This window comes from Oncorhynchus gorbuscha, linkage group LG13, assembly GCF_021184085.1.
Source record: "Oncorhynchus gorbuscha isolate QuinsamMale2020 ecotype Even-year linkage group LG13, OgorEven_v1.0, whole genome shotgun sequence".
In the NCBI taxonomy this organism is placed as follows: domain Eukaryota; kingdom Metazoa; phylum Chordata; class Actinopteri; order Salmoniformes; family Salmonidae; genus Oncorhynchus; species Oncorhynchus gorbuscha.
The window spans coordinates 101,026,448-101,050,971 of record NC_060185.1 but is presented as its reverse complement, the minus strand read 5'-3'; the positions used below and the strand labels follow the sequence as shown (position 1 = coordinate 101,050,971).

General features: G+C 47.1%; 1 protein-coding gene across 1 annotated transcript in view; it reads left to right on the top strand.

Moving 5' to 3' along the window:
* Positions 1-24,524, top strand: part of LOC123993782 (iron-sulfur clusters transporter ABCB7, mitochondrial-like) — a 49,704-nt gene that overhangs the window by 4,950 nt on the left and 20,230 nt on the right. The window contains exons 2-8 of the mRNA XM_046296265.1: positions 6,431-6,508; positions 6,675-6,749; positions 10,369-10,488; positions 12,260-12,392; positions 20,758-21,026; positions 21,755-21,843; positions 22,027-22,114. Coding sequence (XP_046152221.1) covers positions 6,431-6,508; positions 6,675-6,749; positions 10,369-10,488; positions 12,260-12,392; positions 20,758-21,026; positions 21,755-21,843; positions 22,027-22,114 — 852 coding nt within the window. The remainder of the gene's footprint in view (positions 1-6,430; positions 6,509-6,674; positions 6,750-10,368; positions 10,489-12,259; positions 12,393-20,757; positions 21,027-21,754; positions 21,844-22,026; positions 22,115-24,524) is intronic.

Below are 24,524 nucleotides of genomic sequence, written 5' to 3'. Positions count from 1 at the left end.
TATTGCTAATGTCTCTCAGAGGAACATCTTATTGCTAATGTCTCTCAGAGGAACATCTTATTGCTAATGTCTCTCAGAGGAACATCTTAATGTCTCTCAGAGGAACATCTTAATGTCTCTCAGAGGAACATCTTAATGTCTCTCAGAGGAACATCTTAATGTCTCTCAGAGGAACATCTTAATGTCTCTCAGAGGAACATCTTAATGCTAATGTCTCTCAGAGGAACATCTTAATGCTAATGTCTCTCAGAGGAACATCTTATTGCTAATGTCTCTCAGAGGAACATCTTATTGCTAATGTCTCTCAGAGGAACATCTTATTGCTAATGTCTCTCAGAGGAACATCTTAATGCTAATGTCTCTCAGAGGAACATCTTAATGTCTCTCAGAGGAACATCTTAATGTCTCTCAGAGGAACATCTTAATGTCTCTCAGAGGAACATCTTAATGTCTCTCAGAGGAACATCTTAATGTCTCTCAGAGGAACATCTTAATGCTAATGTCTCTCAGAGGAACATCTTAATGCTAATGTCTCTCAGAGGAACATCTTAATGCTAATGAACATCTTAATGTCTCTCAGAGGAACATCTTAATGTCTCTCAGAGGAACATCTTAATGTCTCTCAGAGGAACATCTTAATGTCTCTCAGAGGAACATCTTAATGTCTCTCAGAGGAACATCTTAATGTCTCTCAGAGGAACATCTTAATGTCTCTCAGAGGAACATCTTAATGTCTCTCAGAGGAACATCTTAATGCCTCTCAGAGGAACATCTTAATGTCTCTCAGAGGAACATCTTAATGTCTCTCAGAGGAACATCTTAATGTCTCTCAGAGGAACATCTTAATGTCTCTCAGAGGAACATCTTAATGTCTCTCAGAGGAACATCTTAATGTCTCTCAGAGGAACATCTTAATGTCTCTCAGAGGAACATCTTAATGTCTCTCAGAGGAACATCTTAATGTCTCTCAGAGGAACATCTTAATGTCTCTCAGAGGAACATCTTAATGTCTCTCAGAGGAACATCTTAATGTCTCTCAGAGGAACATCTTAATGTCTCTCAGAGGAACATCTTAATGTCTCTCAGAGGAACATCTTAATGTCTCTCAGAGGAACATCTTAATGTCTCTCAGAGGAACATCTTAATGTCTCTCAGAGGAACATCTTAATGTCTCTCAGAGGAACATCTTAATGTCTCTCAGAGGAACATCTTAATGTCTCTCAGAGGAACATCTTAATGTTAGAGGAACATCTTAATGTCTCTCAGAGGAACATCTTAATGTCTCTCAGAGGAACATCTTAATGTCTCTCAGAGGAACATCTTAATGTCTCTCAGAGGAACATCTTAATGTCTCTCAGAGGAACATCTTAATGTCTCTCAGAGGAACATCTTAATGTCTCTCAGAGGAACATCTTAATGTCTCTCAGAGGAACATCTTAATGTCTCTCAGAGAACATCTTAATGTCTCTCAGAGGAACATCTTAATGGTCTCAGAGGAACATCTTAATGAAGATCTCTCAGAGGAACATCTTAATGTCTCTCAGAGGAACATCTTAATGTCTCTCAGAGGAACATCTTAATGGTCTCAGAGGTCATTTATGAAGATGTCTCTCAGAGGAACATCTTAATGTCTCTCAGAGGAACATCTTAATGTCTCTCAGAGGATCATCTTGGGAACATCTTAATGTCTCTCAGAGGAACATCTTAATGTCTCTCAGAGGAACATCTTAATGTCTCTCAGAGGAACATCTTAATGTCTCTCAGAGGAACATCTTAATGTCTCTCAGAGGAACATCTTATTGCTAATGTCTCTCAGAGGAACATCTTATTGCTAATGTCTCTCAGAGGAACATCTTAATGTCTCTCAGAGGAACATCTTAATGTCTCTCAGAGGAACATCTTAATGCTAATGATTCAGGTCTGGTCTGGAGGTCCTTTATGAAGATGCTAGGGGTCAAGCAGTCAGAACTGATACTGTATACCGGTCGTGGGAGTGGGATGGTGGGGGGGTCAAGCAGTCAGAACTGATACTGTATACCGGTCCCTGATGGTGGGGGTCCGTCTGTTAGATCTGGATGTCCCTGATGGGGGGTCCGTCTGTTAGATCTGATACTGTATACCGGTCCCTGATGGGGGGTGGGTCTGTTAGATCTGATACTGTATGGGTCCTGATGGGGGTCTGTCTGTTAGATCTGATACTGTATACCGGTCCCTGATGGGGGGGGGTCCGTCTGTTAGATCTGATACTGTATACCGGTCCCTGATGGGGGGGTCCGTCTGTTAGATCTGATACTGTATACCGGTCCCTGATGGGGGGGGGTCCGTCTGTTAGATCTGATACTGTATACCGGTCCCTGATGGGGGGTCCGTCTGTTAGATCTGATACTGTATACCGGTCCCTGATGGGGGGGGTCCGTCTGTTAGATCTGATACTGTATACCGGTCCCTGATGGGGGGGTCCGTCTGTTAGATCTGATACTGTATACCGGTCCCTGGGAGTGGGATGGTGGGGGGGTCCGTCTGTTAGATCTGATACTGTATACCGGTCCCTGGGGGGGGGTCCGTCTGTTAGATCTGATACTGTATACCGGTCCCTGATGGGGGGGGGTCCGTCTGTTAGATCTGATACTGTATACCGGTCCCTGATGGGGGGGGGTCCGTCTGTTAGATCTGATACTGTATACCGGTCCCTGATGGGGGGGTCCGTCTGTTAGATCTGATACTGTATACCGGTCCCTGATGGGGGGGTCCGTCTGTTAGATCTGATACTGTATACCGGTCCCTGATGGGGGGGGGGGTCCGTCTGTTAGATCTGATACTGTATACCGGTCCCTGATGGGGGGGTCCGTCTGTTAGATCTGATACTGTATACCGGTCCCTGATGGGGGGGTCCGTCTGTTAGATCTGATACTGTATACCGGTCCCTGATGGGGGGGTCCGTCTGTTAGATCTGATACTGTATACCGGTCCCTGATGGGGGGGTCCGTCTGTTAGATCTGATACTGTATACCGGTCCCTGATGGGGGGGTCCGTCTGTTAGATCTGATACTGTATACCGGTCCCTGATGGGGGGTCCGTCTGTTAGATCTGATACTGTATACCGGTCCCTGATGGGGGGGTCCGTCTGTTAGATCTGATACTGTATACCGGTCCCTGATGGGGGGGGGTCCGTCTGTTAGATCTGATACTGTATACCGGTCCCTGATGGGGGGATGGGGGGTCCGTCTGTTAGATCTGATACTGTATACCGGTCCCTGATGGGGGGATGGGGGGGTCCGTCTGTTAGATCTGATACTGTATACCGGTCCCTGATGGGGGGGTCCGTCTGTTAGATCTGATACTGTATACCGGTCCCTGATGGGGGGGTCCTCTGTTAGATCTTACTCATTGTCCCTGAAAAAGTTCTGTTAGATCTGATGTCGGGTACTACATTTATAGAATATTTTTTGGATAAATTAAAATGGCCAGTATGGGTGCAATCAATTAGTGTAATTTCTCAGAAATCAAATTATATATCAACAAAATAATGTAGAAATAAATCAGCATTCCTAACTACAGAAAATATTTCGTAACTCTCTGAAATGGTGGGTGTCGTGGCTGAAATGGTGGGTGTCGTGGCTGAAATGGTGGGTGTCGTGGCTGAAATGGTGGGTGTCGTGGCTGAAATGGTGGGTGTCGTGGCTGAAATGGTGGGTGTCGTGGCTGAAATGGTGGGTGTCGTGGCTGAAATGGTGGGTGTCGTGGCTGAAATGGTGGGTGTCGTGGCTGAAATGGTGGGTGTCGTGGCTGAAATGGTGGGTGTCGTGGCTGAAATGGTGGGTGTCGTGGCTGAAATGGTGGGTGTCGTGGCTGAAATGGTGGGTGTCGTGGCTGAAATGGTGGGTGTCGTGGCTGAAATGGTGGGTGTCGTGGCTGAAACGGATCGACCCACAGGTCATCAATAAGGGTTACCTCCACTCTATAGTCTTAGTTATGTTCACAACCTGTTGTCTCCTAAATGCAGTCTGTTAAATATTATCTGTACACCGTGACCTCAACTGACACCGACTGTGTTTGAACTTCCATGCTTTTTGGCCACTGTTTTATCTCACAGCCCTGAGGGGGTATCTGTCAACAAGAAGGAATGTTTCTCTTCTGTCTGGATCTGTACATTTTACTGAAACTGGTTCCTCCCCTCTGGTGTCTCTCTCTCCTCCCCTCTGGTGTCTCTCTCTCCTCCCCTCTGGTGTCTCTCTCTCCTCCCCTCTGGTGTCTCTCTCTCCTCCCCTCTGGTGTCTCTCTCTCCTCCCCTCTGGTGTCTCTCTCTCTCCTCCCCTCTGGTGTCTCTGGCTCCCCTCTGGTGTCTCTCTCTCCTCCCCTCTGGTGTCTCTCTCTCTCCTCCCCTCTGGTGTCTCTCTCTCTCCTCCCCTCTGGTGTCTCTCTCTCTCCTCCCCTCTGGTGTCTCTCTCTCTCCTCCCCTCTGGTGTCTTCTCCTCCCCTCTGGTGTTCTCTCTCTCCTCCCCTCTGGTGTCTCCTCCCCTCTGGTGTCTCTCTCTCTCTCCTCCCCTCTGGTGTCTCTCTCTCCTCCCCTCTGGTGTCTCTCTCTCCTCCCCTCTGGTGTCTCTCTCTCTCTCTCTCCCCCTCTGGTGTCTCTCTCTCTCTCTCTCCTCCCCTCTGGTGTCTCTCTCTCTCTCTCTCCTCCCCTCTGGTGTCTCTCTCTCTCTCCTCCCCTCTGGTGTCTTCTCTCTCTCTCTCCTCCCCTCTGGTGTCTCTCTCTCTCTCTCTCCTCCCCTCTGGTTCTCTCTCTCTCCCCTAGCCCTCCCCTCTGGTCTCTCTCTCTCTCTCTCTCTCCTCCCCTCTGTCTCAACTCTCTCCTCCCCTCTGGTGTCTCTCTCTCTCTCTTTCTCTCCCCTCTGGTGTCTGGATCTCCTCCCCTCTTTACTGAAACTGTGTCTCTCTCTCTCCCCTCTGGTGTCTCTCTCTCTCTCTCTCTCTCTCTCTCTCCTCTCCCCTCTGGTGTCTCTCTCTCTCTCCCCTCTGGTGTCTCTCTCTCTCTCTCCTCTCCTCCCCTCTGGTGTCTCTCTCTCTCTCTCCTCCCCTCTGGTGTCTCTCTCTCTCTCTCCCTCCCTGGTGTCTCTCTCTCCTCCCCTCTGGTGTCTCTCTCTCTCCTCCCCTCTGGTGTCTCTCTCTCTCCTCCCCTCTGGTGTCTCTCTCTCTCCTCCCCTCTGGTGTCTCTCTCTCTCCTCCCCTCTGGTGTCTCTCTCTCTCCTCCCCTCTGGTGTCTCTCTCTCTCCTCCCCTCTGGTGTCTCTCTCTCTCTCTCTCCTCCTCTGGTGTCTCTCTCTCTCCCCTCTGGTGTCTCTCTCTCTCTCTCTCTCCTCCCCTCTGGTGTCTCTCTCTCTCTCCTCCCCTCTGGTGTCTCTCTCTCTCTCTCTCTCCTCCCCTCTGGTGTCTCTCTCTCTCCTCCCCTCTGGTGTCTCTCTCTCTCTCTCTCCTCCCCTCTGGTGTCTCTCTCTCTCTCTCTCCTCTCTCTCTCTCTCTCTCTCTCTCTCTCTCTCTCCTCCTCCCCTCTGGTGTCTCTCTCTCTCTCTCTCTCTCCTCCCCTCTGGTGTCTCTCTCTCTCTCTCTCCCTCTGGTGTCTCTCTCTCTCTCTCTCTCCTCCCCTCTGGTGTCTCTCTCTCTCTCTCTCTCTCTCCTCCCCTCTGGTGTCTCTCTCTCTCTCCTCCCCTCTGGTGTCTCTCTCTCTCTCTCTCCTCCCCTCTGGTGTCTCTCTCTCTCTCTCTCCTCCCCTCTGGTGTCTCTCTCTCTCTCTCTCCTCCCCTCTGGTGTCTCTCTCTCTCTCTCTCTCCTCCCCTCTGGTGTCTCTCTCTCTCTCTCTCTCCCCTCCCCTCTGGTGTCTCTCTCTCTCCTCCCCTCTGGTGTCTCTCTCTCTCTCTCCTCCCCTCTGGTGTCTCTCTCTCTCTCTCTCTCTCTCCTCCCCTCTGGTGTCTCTCTCTCTCTCTCTCTCTCTCTCCTCCCCTCTGGTGTCTCTCTCTCTCTCTCTCTCTCCCCCTCTGGTGTCTCTCTCTCTCTCTCTCTCTCTCCTCCCCTCTGGTGTCTCTCTCTCTCTCTCCCCTCTGGTGTCTCTCTCTCTCTCTCTCTCTCTCTCCTCCCCTCTGGTGTCTCTCTCTCTCTCTCTCTCCTCCCCTCTGGTGTCTCTCTCTCTCTCCTCCCCTCTGGTGTCTCTCTCTCTCTCTCTCTCTCCTCCCCTCTGGTGTCTCTCTCTCTCTCTCTCTCTCCTCCCCTCTGGTGTCTCTCTCTCTCTCTCTCTCTCTCCTCCCCTCTGGTGTCTCTCTCTCTCTCCTCCCCTCTGGTGTCTCTCTCTCTCTCCTCCCCTCTGGTGTCTCTCTCTCCTCTCCCCTCTGGTGTCTCTCTCTCTCTCTCTCTCCCCTCTGGTGTCTCTCATTCTGTAGCTGAGCCCCAACCTGAGGACAGCCACATGGACAGTCAACAGGAGTGACAACAGCAGACGTTTACTGGAAGCTGCAAAGGTACGTTAGATTGTTATTGGAGCTTATGCCACTTACGGTATCAGAAACAATTCCGTTTAAATATGAACTCTGAAGAATCTATATTTGTGTGTGTGTGTGTGTGTGTGTGTGTGTGTGTGTGTGTGTGTGTGTGTGTGTGTGTGTGTGTGTGTGTGCTTGTTCACAGCATTTGCAGGTGACAGATCGGACATGTTGGCATGGAAATGCGGGTGGAAGATTAAACGCAGACCCCAAAAATGTGGTAAGACAAATAATACTTCCAAATGTTCAATAACAGAAGCATGTTGTTTTATTCGCGACATGATCAGCATGTAAACGGGGGAAAATAGGTGATGATTCATTTGTTCCTAACTCAATTCTGCAGGGAAAGAGTCACCTCTACTTTTATAGCCAACCGTTTGTCTTAATTAGTTCCACCAGTAGACCAGCAAAGACAGTTAAAAGTAAAAATACTTTGATGTACTACTACATAAGTAAAAATACTGATGTACTACTACATAAGTAAAAATACTGTGATGTACTACTACATAAGTAAAAATACTGTGATGTACTACTACATAAGTAAAAATACTGTGATGTACTACTACATAAGTAAAAATACTGTGATGTACTACTACATAAGTAAAAATACTGTGATGTACTACTACATAAGTAAAAATACTGTGATGTACTACTACATAAGTAAAAATACTGTGATGTACTACTACATAAGTAAAAATACTGTGATGTACTACTACATAAGTAAAAATACTGTGATGTACTACTACATAAGTAAAAATACTGTGATGTACTACTACATAAGTAAAAATACTGTGATGTACTACTACATAAGTAAAAATACTGTGATGTACTACTACATAAGTAAAAATACTGTGATGTACTACTACATAAGTAAAAATACTGCGATGTACTACTACATAAGTAAAAATACTGTGATGTACTACTACATAAGTAAAAATACTGTGATGTACTACTACATAAGTAAAAATACTTTGTGTACTACTACATAAGTAAAAATACTTTGGTGTACTACTACATAAGTAAAAATACTTTGATGTAAATAAAGTCAGATTTTGTCATAAAGTACACTAGTGTTTAGATTTCCGGTGTAGTATCACATGGCTTAAAACCATTACACTTCTCAATACTACAACAAAAGTATTAGCCAAAGTCCCAGAATGACCCTTGATGCTGACAGGTAAAGCTCTGTTCAATCATTCATCAATTTGAGTTCAATATCATTACATTTTAACATGTTTTAGTTTTTTTTCAGCCATGTATTCATTAATGAATCAATGATTCAATCTTTTGAGTTCAATATCATTACATTTTAACATGTTTTATTTTTTTTCAGCCATGTATTCATTAATGAATCAATGATTCAATCTTGCGATCAATTTGACTTTACCAATATAACTACATGACATAATGGTATTCATTTATTTGAATGGTAAATCTCTATTGATAAACTGAGTCAATCAAGATGTAGTCTACGTGTAGTCACAATACAGGTAATATATATTATTCAATAGGTCTCGTTACAATACAGATGTGTGTGTGTGTGTGTGTGGTATGTATTCAATAGGACTGTCATGCATTAAGTTGAGCTGGTTTTGGCTGATTTCATGGAGCTACAGATGAGTCTATTTCCCTTCAATTTAGGACTTATTTTATTGGCAACTGCTCGGTCATATTCTTTTTATTGTACTGATCAACATTTGCATTGAAGAAGCGATCCCTTTTGTAAAAGTCTGCGCTGTCTCTTTAAGAAAATAATGATGTCATTTGGAGGTAGAATGTGGCTGTGTTGTCACTATGCAATCTAGTGGAAACCAGACGGGAGGCGAGGGAGACGGAGTACATTTGTTTATGGTGGCAAGGGAGATTAAGTGAATGCCAAAATCCAAAACTTTATCAAATCAGCTTTGAAAGTCTGCATATTTTGCTTCATGGTTTCTGGTCCCTCCTCCAGACGGGAGGCAATAGAGGTTGACCAATAACGATTTTTTAAAACGCCGATGACTATTTATTGGAGGGCCAAAAAAGCCGATGCCGATTAATCGGCCTGCTTTTTGGGGGGGTGTATAGACTTGTAATAATGACAATTACAACAATACTGAATGAACAATGCATTTTTTTTATTTTGAATTAATATAATGCATAAATACAATCTATTTAGTCTCAAATTAATAATCATACCTCTAGTTTGCGTATTATCATAAACAAAGTACCCGGGTAGTGAATTGATGTTAGCTTCAGCTGACAGCAAGCTGGGACATTTGTCCTATAAAGATGGAAGAAATCGGTATCTTCTTGAATTGTAAAGGGTTCTTTCCTGTAGGACATTGTTTTGCGAACAATAATAAACAGTTTCAACATTTCTTCATGCCCTGTCACATTACACTGGTGTGCAGCATGAGTGGGGAGCTAACAATGCAGCCCAGAGAGCAATAGAAATGAATGAGGAAGTGGAGCACTGCTCTTCGTAAAGAGGCTGATCTGATACGTGATGCAGAAGGTCAAGTGTAAGATGCATTTGACAGAAGTACCTGTTTATACGGGTCCTCATTTTTTTTTTTGTATAGTTATAAATACCATAGTTTCAGTATACTGTGCAACACACACATTACTATAATCAGCTTGGTGTTGCTGCTCTTCAGCAGCTCTGTCGCTTTAGCCAGGCCTCCGTGGCAGCCGGCTGACAAAGCAGGTAATCAACCATCTTGGCTCTCGGATGGGATGACAGCCATGTTGTCCCCCTCAGCTTGGCTGGCAGCCCCTTGGCCCCCTGGGAGATGCGTCAGAAAGGCTCTCTGGGTCTTCCTGGGGACAGGTCTGTAGCATAGAGGGGTCATCTTTGTATTTGTGCCGTTATGGCGTCTGCGACAACATGAGCAGCACCATCGAGGCCATCTCTCTTTTAAAGCGGTCTATTTTGTTTTTGAATAAAAGTGCACAGGTAATATTGATTATTTACAGGCACCTGCAGAGCTGGACTACTGAACCAGATGTTGTCATTAATTTATTGTGGCCACTAGATGGCAGAGATATTGCAGAGATATTGCTTAAAGCTATTTACAAATGATTGGCAATGCAACATGAAGACAATGATCATTCATTGGTTGATCGCTCCCAACCCATTCGAATCCCCACTCAGATGACTACTTTAAAATTATGGAAGCCCTTGATGACGATGTCCATCTAGAGACCTCTTTCTATCTCTGAGCTGCTGCCCAGCCCTACGGCCCTCTGGGAGATGTAGTGTCAGGCAGGCTATCCGTGTTCACCTGGAGACAGATGGCCAGTCTGCTCCCCATTTCCCTGGGCGTACACACCCCCACACCAAGCATCAGGCGTCAGAGTGGGTTACCTGGGGCCTGGAGAGCAGCTTCAGGCCAGGGGCCTCTAGTTTTCCCTTCCCTGTCTGTCAAACCAATTGGGGAAGAGAACTACAGGATCCTATTGGACAACCAGTACACATTGTCTTGCCATATTTTTATCAAAGAAACCTTGGTCATCAATGGTTGTTAAAATGATCTACATTTTTCCTCCTGAGTGTTGTTGTTATTATTTGTTGTTATTATTATTTGTCAGTGTTTTGGACAAACTTCCTTTTTCCTTGAGGCGTTAGATGTGTTATCTTCCTCACAGTGAGGAAGAGGAGGAACACATTTAAATCATAACGGATGACATTTAGCAGACTCTTTCATCCCAAGGGTTTTTTTTTTCTATATGGGAGGCCCCAGCGGGAATCAAACCCACAATCCTTGTCTTTGCAACCTCCATGCTCTACCAACTGAGCCATGGGAATAAGCAATGTTATGTCATCTAACAGTGTTTTTCTTGTGTCCTGGTGGCAGTTGAAGGAGGTGAATTCCCGGACCATCCTGTCTAACATGCTGTCCTACGTGTGGCCCAAGGACCGGCCTGATCTACGGGCTAGAGTTGCCATCGCCCTGGGGCTGCTGGCTGGAGCTAAGGTAGTCTGATGGGACACACACACACACACATACGTCTGCTGGCTGGAGATGAGGTAGCCCGGTGGATGAGGTAGCCCGGTGGATGAGGTAGCCCGGTGGATGAGGTAGCCCGGTGGATGAGGTAGCCCGGTGGATGAGGTAGCCCGGTGGATGAGGTAGCCCGGTGGATGAGGTAGCCCGGTGGATGAGGTAGCCCGGTGGATGAGGTAGCCCGGTGGATGAGGTAGCCCGGTGGATGAGGTAGCCCGGTGGATGAGGTAGCCCGGTGGATGAGGTAGCCCGGTGGATGAGGTAGCCCGGTGGATGAGGTAGCCCGGTGGAGACTCGTCTGTAAGATTATCTTTTGGCCTTCCTGTAACATCGGGTGGTGTAGGTGTCCTGGAGGGCAGGTAGTTTGCCCCCGGTGATGCGTTGTACCTCACTACCCTCTGGAGAGCCTTACGGTTGAGGGCGGAGCAGTTGCCGTACCAGGCGGTGATACAGCCCGCCAGGATGCTCTCGATTGTGCTGTAAAGGTTTGTGTGCTTTTGGTGACCAGCCAAATTTTTTTCAGCCTCCTGAGGTTGAAGAGCTTCTTCACAACGCTGTCTGTGTGGGTGGACCAATTCAGTTTGTCCGTGATGTGTACGCCGAGGAACTTAGTTCCTCCCGACTGTATGTAATGAAACCTACGATTACCTGGGGTAAGAAATAACACGTAAAAAAAATAAATACTGCATAGTTTCCTTGGAATGCGAAGCGAGGCGGCCATCTCTGTCGGCACCGACATGGGTCATTGAACAGCATGGGAAACTGTTTAAACAGGTCCTCGTGTGTCCGGTCATTGGGAAACTGTTTAAACAGGTCCTCGTGTGTCCGGTCATTGGGAAACTGTTTAAACAGGTCCTCGTGTGTCCGGTCATTGGGAAACTGTTTAAACAGGTCCTCGTGTGTCCGGTCATTGGGAAACTGTTTAAACAGGTCCTCGTGTGTCCGGTCATTGGGAAACTGTTTAAACAGGTCCTCGTGTGTCCGGTCATTGGAAACTGAAACTGTTTAAACAGGTCCTCGTGTGTCCGGTCATTGGGAAACTGTCCGGTCATTGGGAAACTGTTTGTGTCCGGTCATTGGGAAACTGTTTAAACAGGTCCTCGTGTGTCCGGTCATTGGGAAACTGTTTAAACAGCTTACGATGAAGATCTGTGAAGTTATTTGAGGTTTTACGAATTCTTTGAGAGACGGTCCTGAGAATTTTTTTTTGTTTTTTGCTGAATTTATATTTACAAAAAATATATGGGAGATTGTAGCATTTCCAATATATCTGCAATATTAAAGCAATTCTATGCCCTTTTTAAAATTATTATTCTTTTTTAAACAATTGTAGAAACATTTCGAGGATAATGAATGGAAACAGGATGCACCTTTAGCTAATTTGAGTCTCATAGCAAAAGGTCTGAATACATTTGTAAATAAATTCGCAAAAACGTTTAAACCTTTTTTAACTTTGTCATTATGTGGTATTGTGTAGATTTGAGTAAAAAGAATATAACTAAAGTCTAGTGGTCTGATTACTATCTGAATGCCACGTAGATATAGAGGTCTATAGATCCTATCTGCAGTCCTGATTTCTGGAACCGTTTGCTTGCCTGTGTAGTGTTGACTTTTCTGGAATTTCAGGGTTCTCCCCATCAGGATAGTAATACAAGCACAGCCATCCTTACTGCACCGAGCTTCTCCCAGCAGAAGAGTGGACATTCCTGTGTTTTCACCACTCCTGTTTCTCACTCTCTAGATGACCAACGTGATGGTACCCTTCATGTTTAAGTATGCTGTGGATGAGCTGAATGGACTGTCAGGTCACATGTTGAACCTGAGCGACGCCCCCAACACCGTGGCTACCATGGCAACCGCTGTTCTGATTGGTTGTAAGTCCCAACTACTTTTCTTCACAAACCAGAAAGGCACAAAAAAAAAGTATTTGAATATCTTGGAACAGAATATTGTTATCACAGTCCAGGAGTCAGATTCTAGATTATCTGGGATAGGGAACCATTAAACTATAAGTATATCAAACCTAGTGTTGGCTCTGCCTCTGTCTCCTCTGCCTCTGTCTCCTCTGCCTCTGTCTCCTCTGCCTCTGTCTCCTCTGCCTCTGTCTCTTCTGCCTCTGTCTCCTCTGCCTCTGTCTCCTCTGCCTCTGTCTCCTCTGCCTCTGTCTCCTCTGCCTCTGTCTCCTCTGCCTCTGTCTCCTCTGCCTCTGGCTGCTCTGCCTCTGGCTGCTCTGCCTCTGGCTGCTCTGCCTCAGCCTCTGGCTGCTCTGCCTCTGTCTCCTCTGCCTCTGGCTCCTCTGCCTCTGGCTGCTCTGCCTCTGGCTGCTCTGCCTCTGGCTGCTCTGCCTCTGGCTGCTCTGCCTCTGGCTGCTCTGCCTCTGGCTGCTCTGCCTCTGGCTGCTCTGCCTCTGTCTCCTCTGCCTCTGTCTCCTCTGCCTCTGTCTCCTCTGCCTCTGTCTCCTCTGGCTCTGTCTCTGCCTCTGGCTCACTCTCTCTGCTCCGTCACTCTGTGGCTTGTGAATAGATGTTGATGTCAACCTCTGTTTGAATAGAGGTCAGGGTTTGGGTGTCCAGTCCTTCCTGTCAGCCCATGACTGCCTCCATCCTGTAACTCTGGCTCTGACTGCTGATGAAAACAGCTCTAATGAACTCAGATGTGGATGTCAATTAAGGCAGCCCCCCGCACCCCTCTGATTCAGAGGTTGGGTTAAATGCGGAAGACACATTTCAGTTGAATGCGTTGTTGTACAACTGACTAGATACCCTTTCCCTAACTCTGGTGCTGAATGCTGATCAAATTGGGTTGGTCACATACACGTGTTTAGCAGATGTTATTGCGGGTGTTGTGAAATGCTTGTGTTTCTAGCTCGGACAGTGCAGTAATATCTAACTTTCACAACATATGCACACCTGTGTAAAGTTTCCGTACCAGGCGGTGATGCAGCCCGACAGGTTGCTCTCAATTGTGCATCTGTAAAAGTTTGTCAGGGTTTTGGGTGCCAAGCTACATTTCTTCAGCCTCATGAGGTTGAAGAGGCGCTGTTGCGCTTTCTTCAACACGCTGTCTGTGTGGATGGACCATTTCAGTTTGTCAGTGATGTATACACCGAGGAACTTAACTTTCTAACTTCAATTAACAGCATTGGTATTAGAGGTCGGCCGATTATCATTTTTTGATACCGATTATTGGAGGACCAAAAAAGCCGATTAATGCGTGTGTAGGTGTAAAAAATGACAAATATAACAATACTGAATAAACAATTAACGGTTTTATTTTGACTTAATATAATACAGCCATTTTGTCTCAAATTAATGAAACATGTTCAATTTGGTTTAAATAATGCAAAAACAAACTGTTGTAGAAGAAAGTAAAAGTGCAATATGTGCCATGTAAGAAAGCTGTTTCAGTTCCTTGCTCAGAACATGAGAACATATGTAAACTGGTGGTTCCTTTTAACGAGTCTTCAATATTCCCAGGTAAGAAGTTTTAGGTTGACGTTATTATAGGAATTATAGGACTATTTCTCTCTATACCATTTGTATTTCATATACCTTTGACTATTGGATGTTCTTATAGGCACTATAGTATTGCCAGCCTGATCTCTGGAGTTGATAGGCTTGAAGTCATAAACAAAAAAAATCTAGTGCATCTAGATCTTAAAGGGGGGGGGCGGGGTGAGAGGGATTACTTATCCTATCCTAGGTATTCCTTAAAGAGGTGGGGTTTCAGGTGTCTCCGGAAGGTGGTGATAGACTCCGCTGTCCTGGCGTCGTGAGGGAGTTTGTTCCACCATTGGGGGGCCAGAGCAGCGAGCAGTTTTGACTGGGCTGAGCGGGAGCTGTACTTCCTCAGTGGTAGGGAGGCGAGCAGGCCAGAGGTGGATGAATGCAGTGCCCTTGTTTGGGTGTAGGGCCTGATCAGAGCCTGGAGGTACTGAGGTGCCGTTCCCCTCACAGCTCCGTAGGCAAGCACCATGGTCTTGTAGCGGATGCGAGCTTCAACTGGAAGCCAGTGGAGAGAACGGAGGAGCGGGGTGACGTGAGAGAACTTGGGAAGGTTGAACACCAGACGGGCTGCGGCGTTCTGGATGAGTTGAAGGGGTTTAATGGCACAGGCAGGGAGCCCAGCCAACAGCGAGTTGCAGTAATCCAGACGGGAGATGACAAGTGCCTGGATTAGGACCTGCGCCGCTTCCTGTGTGAGGCAGGGTCGTACTCTGCGGATGTTGTAGAGCATGAACCTACAGGAACGGGCCACCGCCTTGATGTTGGTTGAGAACGACAGGGTGTTGTCCAGGATCACGCCAAGGTTCTTAGCGCTCTGGGAGGAGGACACAATGGAGTTGTCAACCGTGATGGCGAGATCATGGAACGGGCAGTCCTTCCCCGGGAGGAAGAGCAGCTCCGTCTTGCCGAGGTTCAGCTTGAGGTGGTGATCCGTCATCCACACTGATATGTCTGCCAGACATGCAGAGATGCGATTCGCCACCTGGTCATCAGAAGGGGGAAAGGAGAAGATTAATTGTGTGTCATCTGCATAGCAATGATAGGAGAGACCATGTGAGGTTATGACAGAGCCAAGTGAGCTGCTGGCAAATGCAGGAAAGTGTTGTTTGAATGAATGCTTATGAGACTGCTGCTGCCTACCACCGCTCAGACTGCTCTATCAAATCATAGACTTAGTTATAATATAATAAACACACAGACATACGAGCCTGCTGCTGCCTACCACCGCTGTCAGACTGCTCTATCAAATCATACACTTAGTTATAATATAATAAACACACAGACATACGAACCTTAGTTTACAGATTTCACCATATTAGTGAACTATCATTTCGAAAACCAAACGTTTATTCTTTCACTGGTATTCGGAACCGTTCCGTATTTTATCTAACGGATGGCATCCATAAGTCTAAATATTGCTGTTACATTTCACAACCTTCAATGTTACGTCATATTTATGTACAATTCTGGCAAATGAATTGCGGAGTATCACACAATCCGCAACCAGCCAGGCTCCCAAACTGATTCTGCTTGCACTGAACGCAAGAGAAGAGACACAATCCGCAACCAGCCAGGCTCCCAAACTGATTCTGCTTGCACTGAACGCAAGAGAAGAGACACAATCTGCAACCAGCCAGGCTCCCAAACTGATTCTGCTTGCACTGAACGCAAGAGAAGAGACACAATCCGCAACCAGCCAGGCTCCCAAACTGATTCTGCTTGCACTGAACTCGAGAGACACAATCCGCAACCAGCCAGGCTCCCTAACTGATTTATTTTTAACTAAATACGCAGAGAAAAGACACAATCTTCTGTGTATTGACCAGCCAGGCTCCCAAACTGATTCTGCTTGCATTTGAACGCAATGAATGACAGCAATTTGTTAAAGCCAGGCTCACCTAACTGATTCTGCTTGCACTGAAGTAGAGCTGAGACACAATGCAACCAGCCAGGCTCCCAAACTGATTCTGCTTGCACTGCAATGCAGGAGAAGAGTTACAATCCGCAACCAGCCAGGCTCCAAACTGATTCTGACATGCACTGAACTTATACTAGATAGAGAAGAGACACAATCCGCAACCAGCCAGGCTCTTAAACTGATTCTGCTTGCACTGAACAATCTTAAGAGAAGAGACAGATATAACCAGCCAGGCTCTTAAACTGATTCTGCTTGCACTGAACGAATAGAAGAGACACAATCCGCATACCAGCCAGGCTAAACTGATTCTGCTTGCACTACTAGAGAATAGACACAATCTGCAACCAGCCAGGCTCTTAAACTGATTCTGCTTGCACTGAAGATATAGAACTAGACACAATCCTTAACCAGCCAGGCTCCCAAACTGATTCTGCTTGCACTAGATAGAGAAGAGACACAATCTGCAACCAGCCAGGCTCTTAAACTAGATTCTACTTGCATATAACGCAAGATACTAGACACAATCTTAACCAGCCAGGCTCCCAAACTGATTCTGCTTGCACTGAACGCAAGAGAAGAGACACAATCCGCAACCAGCCAGGCTCCCAAACTGATTCTGCTTGCACTGAACACAAGAGAATAGACACAATCTAGATACCAGCCAGGCTCCCAAACTGCATAGATTCTGCTTGCACTGAACTCGAGAGACACAATTTCCCTAGTTAATATTGCCTGCTAACATGCATTTATTTTTAACTAAATATGCAGGTTTAAAAAATATATATACTTCTGTATATTGATTTTAAGAAAGGCATTGGTGTTATGGTGAGGTACATTTGTGCAATGAATGAGCTTTTGTTAAATCATCACCCGTTTGGCTTATAGTTGAAGTAGGCTTGATACTGATAAATTAATAGGCACCTTACACTAGATATATATGCTTATACTAGATACAAGCTAGTTACATTTACATTTAGATCATTTAGATATACGCTCTTATACTAGATACAAATTGGTGCGTTCACCTTATGACATCCAGTACTAGATACAATCTTATACTAGATATATACTAGATATATATATACTCTTATACTAGATATACACTCTTACACTAGATATATACTCTTACACTAGATACAATCTTATACTAGATATATACTAGATATACACTCTTACACTAGATATATACTCTTATACTAGATACAATCTTACACTAGATATATACTAGATATACACTCTTACACTAGATATATACTAGATTACACTCATATACTAGATATATACTCTTACACTAGATATATACTCTTACACTACACATATACTAGATATATACTATTATTTCTGAAGGTACAGCACATGATTGATTGTAATTATAGTATCATGCATCTGCATGGATGCCCAGCCCACATAGACACTTTGTTGTGTTCAAATAAAATACAAAAGTACATTAAATGTTTTTTTAGTTAAATATACCCCATCACTATCTCTCTCACACACACACACACTCACACACTTGTGAAATAGCCATGTGAGACGTGGGATGAGACGTGGGATGTTGATATTACTAGTAACCTAGTAATATCATCAACCATGTGTAGTTAACTAGTGATTATGTTTTGATTGATTGTTTTTTACAAGATAAGTTTAATGCACCTTACCTTGCCTCCTCACAGAAACAAGGTCCTTTCCACGCTGCTCTCGAGTAGCAGGTGGTCAGCCTGCCACGTACTTTCCTCGTGGATTGCAATGTCATCGGCGTTTACCGATTTTTGTTATGAAAACTTGAAATCGTCCCAAATTCATCGGTCGACCTCTAATTGGTATTCCTCTTGTCCAGATAGGGTAGGGCAGTGGGCAGTGTGATTGCATTGTCTGGATCTATTGGGACGGTATGCAAATTGAAGTGGGTCTAGGGTGACCAGGAAGGTAGAGATGGCCTGGGCCAACCCAAACCATCACTATAACTGCTGCTGTCAGCTCTAATGAACTGGGCCAACTCAAACCATCAGTCTGACTGCTGCTGTCAGCTCTAATGAACTGGGCCAACTCAAACCATCACTATAAATGCTGCTGTCAGCTCTAATGAACTGGGCCAACCCAAACCATCACTATAACTGCTGCTGTCAGCTCTAATGAACTGGGCCAACCCAAACCATCACTATAACTGCTGCTGTCAGCTCTAATGAACTGGGCCAACTCAAACCATCACTATAACTGCTGCTGTCAGCTCTAATGAACTGGGCCAACTCAAACCATCACTCGGACTGCTGCTGTCCGCTCTAATGAACTGGGCCAACCCAAACCATCACTATAACTGCTGCTGTCCGCTCTAATGAACTGAGCCAACCCAAACCATCACTCGGACTTCTGCTGTCCGCTCTAATGAACTCGGCCAACCCAAACCATCACTCTGACTGCTGCTGTCAGCACACAGCCTGGCCTGGTCTGGGACGGTCTCTGTTACTACACAGCCTGGTCTGTCAGGTCTCTGAACTGGGCCAACAAACCTGGTCTGGGACTGCTGCTGTCACTACACAGCCTGGTCTGGGGGTCTCTGTTACTACACAGCCTGGTCTGGGACGGTCTCTGTTACTACACAGCCTGGTCTGGGACGGTCTCTGTTACTACACAGCCTGGCCTGGTCTAACTGTCTCTGTTACTACACAGCCTGGCCTGGTCTGGGATGGTCTCTGTTACTACACAGCCTGGTCTGGGCCAACGGTCTCTGTTACTACACAGCCTGGTCTGGGAGGTCTCTGTTACTACACAGCCTGGTCTATAACGGTCTCTGTTACTACACAGCCTGGTCTGGGACGGTCTCTGTTACTACACAGCCTGGTCTGGTCTGGGACTGTCTCTGTTACTACACAGCATGGCCTGGTCTGGGCGGTCTCTGTTACTACACAGCCTGGCCTGGTCTGGGCGGTCTCTGTTACTACACAGCCTGGCCTGGTCTGGAACGGTCCTGTTACTCAAACAGCCTGGCCTGGTCTGGGTCGGTCTCTGTTACTACACAGCCTGGCCTGGTCTGGGATGGTCTCTGTTACTACACAGCCTGGTCTGGGACGGTCTCTGTTACTACACAGCCTGGTCTGGGACGGTCTCTGTTACTACACAGCCTGGTCTGGGACGGTCTCTGTTACTACACAGCCTGGTCTGGTCTGGGACGGTCTCTGTTACTACACAGCCTGGTCTGGGACGGTCTCTGTTACTACACAGCCTGGTCTGGGACTGTCTCTGTTACTACACAGCATGGCCTGGTCTGGGACTGTCTCTGTTACTACACAGCCTGGCCTGGTCTGGGACGGTCTCTGTTACTACACAGCCTGGCCTGGTCTGGGACGGTCTCTGTTACTACACAGCCTGGCCTGGTCTGGGATGGTCTCTGTTACTACACAGCCTGGTCTGGGACGGTCTCTGTTACTACACAGCCTGGACTGGGACGGTCTCTGTTACTACACAGCCTGGTCTGGGACGGTCTCTGTTACTACACAGCCTGGTCTGGGACGGTCTCTGTTACTACACAGCCTGGTCTGGTCTGGGACGGTCTCTGTTACTACACAGCCTGGTCTGGGACTGTCTCTGTTACTACACAGCCTGGTCTGGGACGGTCTCTGTTACTACACAGCCTGGTCTGGGACTGTCTCTGTTACTACACAGCCTGGCCTGGGACGGTCTCTGTTACTACACAGCCTGGTCTGGGACGGTCTCTGTTACTACACAGCCTGGTCTGGGACGGTCTCTGTTACTACACAGCCTGGTCTGGTCTGGGACGGTCTCTGTTACTACACAGCCTGGTCTGGTCTGGGACGGTCTCTGTTACTACACAGCCTGGTCTGGTCTGGGACGGTCTCTGTTACTACACAGCCTGGTCTGGGACGGTCTCTGTTACTACACAGCCTGGTCTGGGACGGTCTCTGTTACTACACAGCCTGGTCTGGGACGGTCTCTGTTACTACACAGCCTGGTCTGGTCTGGGACGGTCTCTGTTACTACACAGCCTGGCCTGGTCTGGGACGGTCTCTGTTACTACACAGCCTGGTCTGGGACGGTCTCTGTTACTACACAGCCTGGTCTGGGACGGTCTCTGTTACTACACAGCCTGGTCTGGGACGGTCTCTGTTACTACACAGCCTGGTCTGGGACGGTCTCTGTTACTACACAGCCTGGCCTGGTCTGGGACGGTCTCTGTTACTACACAGCCTGGCCTGGTCTGGGACGGTCTCTGTTACTACACAGCCTGGCCTGGTCTGGGACGGTCTCTGTTACTACACAGCCTGGCCTGGTCTGGGACGGTCTCTGTTACTACACAGCCTGGCCTGGGACGGTCTCTGTTACTACACAGCCTGGTCTGGGACGGTCTCTGTTACTACACAGCCTGGTCTGGGACGGTCTCTGTTACTACACAGCCTGGTCTGGTCTGGGACGGTCTCTGTTACTACACAGCCTGGTCTGGTCTGGGACGGTCTCTGTCACTACACAGCCTGGCCTGACTTGCCAAGTACAACCAAATCAATTGATCTCTATATCCGGGGCGGCAGCGTAGCCTAGTGGTTAGAGCGTTGGACTAGTAACCGGAAGGTTGCGAGTTCAAACCCCCGACCTGACAAGGTACAAATCTGTCGTTCTGCCCCTGAACAGGCAGTTAACCCACTGTTCCTAGGCCGTCATTGAAAATAAGAATATGTTCTTAACTGACTTGCCTGGTTAAATAAAGGTAAAATTAAATTTAAAAAAATCCCCTTGTCTGTCTCTGATTGGTATAAAGGCTGGTGTGCTGTTCTCTCTGATGAAATCCTCTTTCTCTTCTCCCAGACGGTGTGTCCCGTGCCGGTTCGGCCCTCTTCAACGAGCTGCGTAACGCCGTGTTTGGGAAGGTGGCCCAGAGTTCCATCCGGCGTATCGCCAAGAACGTGTTCCTGCACCTCCACAGCCTGGACCTGGGCTTCCACCTGTCCCGCCAGACGGGGGCGTTGTCAAAGGCCATTGATAGGGGCACCAGGGGCATCTCCTTCGTCCTCTCTGCCATTGTCTTCAACCTGGGACCCACTGCGCTGGAGATGGGGCTGGTCTCTGCTATCCTGGTGGGTAACCCCTAACCCAAGTAGAGGGTGAGGCAGGGGAAGTAGAGGGTGAGGCAGGGGGAAGGGTGAGGCAGGGGAAGTAGAGGGTGAGGCAGGGGGAGAGGGTGAGCAGGGGAAGTAGTAGAGGGTGAGGCGGGGGAAGTAGAGGGTGAGGCAGGGGGGAAGTAGAGGGTGAGGCAGGGGGAAGTAGAGGGTGAGGCAGGGGGGAAGTAGAGGGTGAGGCAGGGGGAAGTAGAGGGTGAGGCAGGGGGAAGTAGAGGGTGAGGCAGGGGGGGAAGTAGAGGGTGAGGCAGGGGGACTCTACCCCTACCCCATGTTAGCATTAGATAGTGTAGACTCCACAGCCATGGAGACTGTTCTCCATGTTAGCATATGGAAAGGAAGCTGGACCAGTACCGTTGCACCAGGCCGGACCGGCGCCGTTTCAGCGAAGGGCAGCATTAGCAGTAGGAACCAGTCTTACAGTAATAGTTTCCAGCCGTCCATTTGATGTTGAAATGGGCAGAAATGTAATATCTATTATAATAGTGTTTACCTACCTAGTGAGTCTAATAATGAGTCTGGATATTCAGACGTGGTTGGTTGACTTCTGTTCTAGCTCCGCTAGTCTGTTGAAGTGATACCTTGATAATATCTTTATCCACCTCCAGTTTGATGTCTTTCTCCCTCGTTTCTCAGCATTATGTTTCCCTCCTCTCTACAATAGTAAAATGTCTCTCTCTCCTCAGTATTATAAATGCGGGGTGGAATTTGCTGCGGTGACTCTGGGTACTCTGGGAGCGTATACAGCCTTCACCATTGCTGTCACACAGTGGAGGTACATTCCACTAGGTTGTTGTTGTTGACAGATGACCCTCACCTTAGCTACCTGTAGGTTTACATTGTACTAAGCATATATGTGTTTGGCTTGGCTATAGCTAGCAGTATAGAAAAGCTGAAGCTACCTTGTCCTGTGAATTCTTCCCAGCTGTGTAACGTTGGCGTCCATCTTGTTCTCTAGGACTCGGTTCAGGATAGAGATGAACAATGCAGACAACGAGGCAGGAAACGCTGCCATTGACTCTTTACTGAACTATGAGACCGTTAAGGTGAGACAGTTTCTCTTTCTCTACCTTTCCTCTGTCGTTCTCTCTCCTTCTCTGTCGTTCTCTCTCCTTCTGTCGTTCTCTCTCCCTCTCTGTCGTTCTCTCTCCCTCTCTGTCGTTCTCTCTCCCTCTCTGTCGTTCTCTCTCCCTCTCTGTCGTTCTCTCTCCCTCTCTGTCGTTCTCTCTCCCTCTCTGTCGTTCTCTCTCCCTCTCTGTCGTTTCTCTCTCCTCTCTGTCGTTCTCTCTCCCTCTCTGTCGTTCTCTCTCCCTCTCTGTCGTTCTCTCTCCCTCTCTGTCGTTCTCTCTCCTCTCTGTCGTTCTCTCTCCCTCTCTGTCGTTCTCTCTCCCTCTCTGTCGTTCTCTCTCCCTCTCTGTCGTTCTCTCTCCCTCTCTGTCGTTCTCTCTCCCTCTGTCGTTCTCTCTCCTCTCGTTCTCTCTCTCTGTCGTTCTCTCCTCTCTGTCGTTCTCTCTCCCTCTCTGTCGTTCTCTCTCCTTCTGTCGTTCTCTCCCTCTCTGTCGTTCTCTCTCCTCTCTTCTCTCTCTCCTCTCTGTCGTTCTCTCTCCCTCTCTGTCGTTCGTTCTCTCTCCCTCTCTGTCGTTCTCTCTCCCTCTCTGTCGTTCTCTCTCCCTCTCTGTCGTTCTCTCTCCCTCTCTGTCGTTCTCTCTCCCTCTCTGTCGTTCTCTCTCCCTCTCTGTCGTTCTCTCCCTCTCTGTCCTCTCTCTCTGTTCCTTCTGTCTCTCCCTCTCTGTCGTTTCTCTCCCTCTCTGTCGTTCTGTCGTTCTCTCTCCCTCTCTGTCGTTCTCTCTCCCTCTCTGTCGTTCTCTTCTCGTTCTCTCTCCTCTCTGTCGTTCTCTCCCTCTCTGTCGTTCTCTCTCCCTCTCTGTCGTTCTCTCTCCCTCTCTGTCGTTCTCTCTCCCTCTCTGTCGTTCTCTCTCCCTCTCTGTCGTGCTCTCTCTCCCTCTCTGTCGTTCTCTCTCCCTCTCTGTCGTTCTCTCTCTCTCCTCTCTCTGTCTGTCGTTCTCTCTCCCTCTCCCTCTCTGTCTGTGTCGTTCTCCTCTCTGTCTCTCTCCCTCTCTGTCGTTCTCTCTCCCTCTCTGTCGTTCTCTCGTGTTCCCTCTCTGTCGTGTTCTCTCTCCCTCTCTGTCGTTCTCTCTCCCTCTCTGTCGTTCGTGTTCTCTGTCGTGTTCTCTGTCCCTCTCTGTCGTGTTCTCTGTCCCTCTCTGTCGTTCTCTCTCCCTCTGTCGTTCTCTCTCCCGTGTTCTCTGTCTGTCGTGTTCCTCTCCTCCTCCTTAATATTCTGCTGCTCAATGACATGGATAGATATTCATCATCCCTTGTTTTCCATTTAAATGTCTGTTCTATAACCCCCCCTGCCTTGTTTTCCATTTAAATGTCTGTTCTATAACCCCCCCTGCCTTGTTTTCCATTTAAATGTCTGTTCTATAACCCCCCTGCCTTGTTTTCCATTTAAATGTCTGTTCTATAACCCCCTGCCTTGTTTTCCATTTAAATGTCTGTTCTATAACCCCCCCCTGCCTTGTTTTCCATTTAAATGTCTGTTCTATAACCCCCCTGCCTTGTTTTCCATTTAAATGTCTGTTCTATAACCCCCCTGCCTTGTTTTCCATTTAAATGTCTGTTCTATAATGTCCCCCCTGCCTTGTTTTCCATTTAAATGTCTGTTCTATAACCCCCCTGCCTTGTTTTCCATTTAAATGTCTGTTCTATAACCCCCTGCCTTGTTTTCCATTTAAATGTCTGTTCTATAACCCCCCCCTGCCTTGTTTTCATTTAAATGTCTGTTCTATAACCCCCCTGCCTTGTTTTCCATTTAAATGTCTGTTCTATAACCCCCCCCCTGCCTTGTTTTCCATTTAAATGTCTGTTCTATAATGTCCCCCCTGCCTTTTTTCCATTTAAATGTCTGTTCTATAACCCCCCCTGCCTTGTTTTCCATTTAAATGTCTGTTCTATAACCCCCCTGCCTTGTTTTCCATTTAAATGTCTGTTCTATAACCCCCTGCCTTGTTTTCCATTTAAATGTCTGTTCTATAACCCCCCCCCTGCCTTGTTTTCCATTTAAATGTCTGTTCTATAACCCCCCTGCCTTGTTTTCCATTTAAATGTCTGTTCTATAACCCCCCTGCCTTGTTTTCCATTTAAATGTCTGTTCTATAACCCCCCTGCCTTGTTTTCCATTTAAATGTCTGTTCTATACACCCCTGCCTTGTTTTCCATTTAAATGTCTGTTCTATAACCCCCTGCCTTGTTTTCCATTTAAATGTCTGTTCTATAACCCCCCCCTGCCTTGTTTTCCATTTAAATGTCTGTTCTATAACCCCCTGCCTTGTTTTCCATTTAAATGTCTGTTCTATAATGTCTGTTCCCCCCTGCCTTGTTTTCCATTTAAAT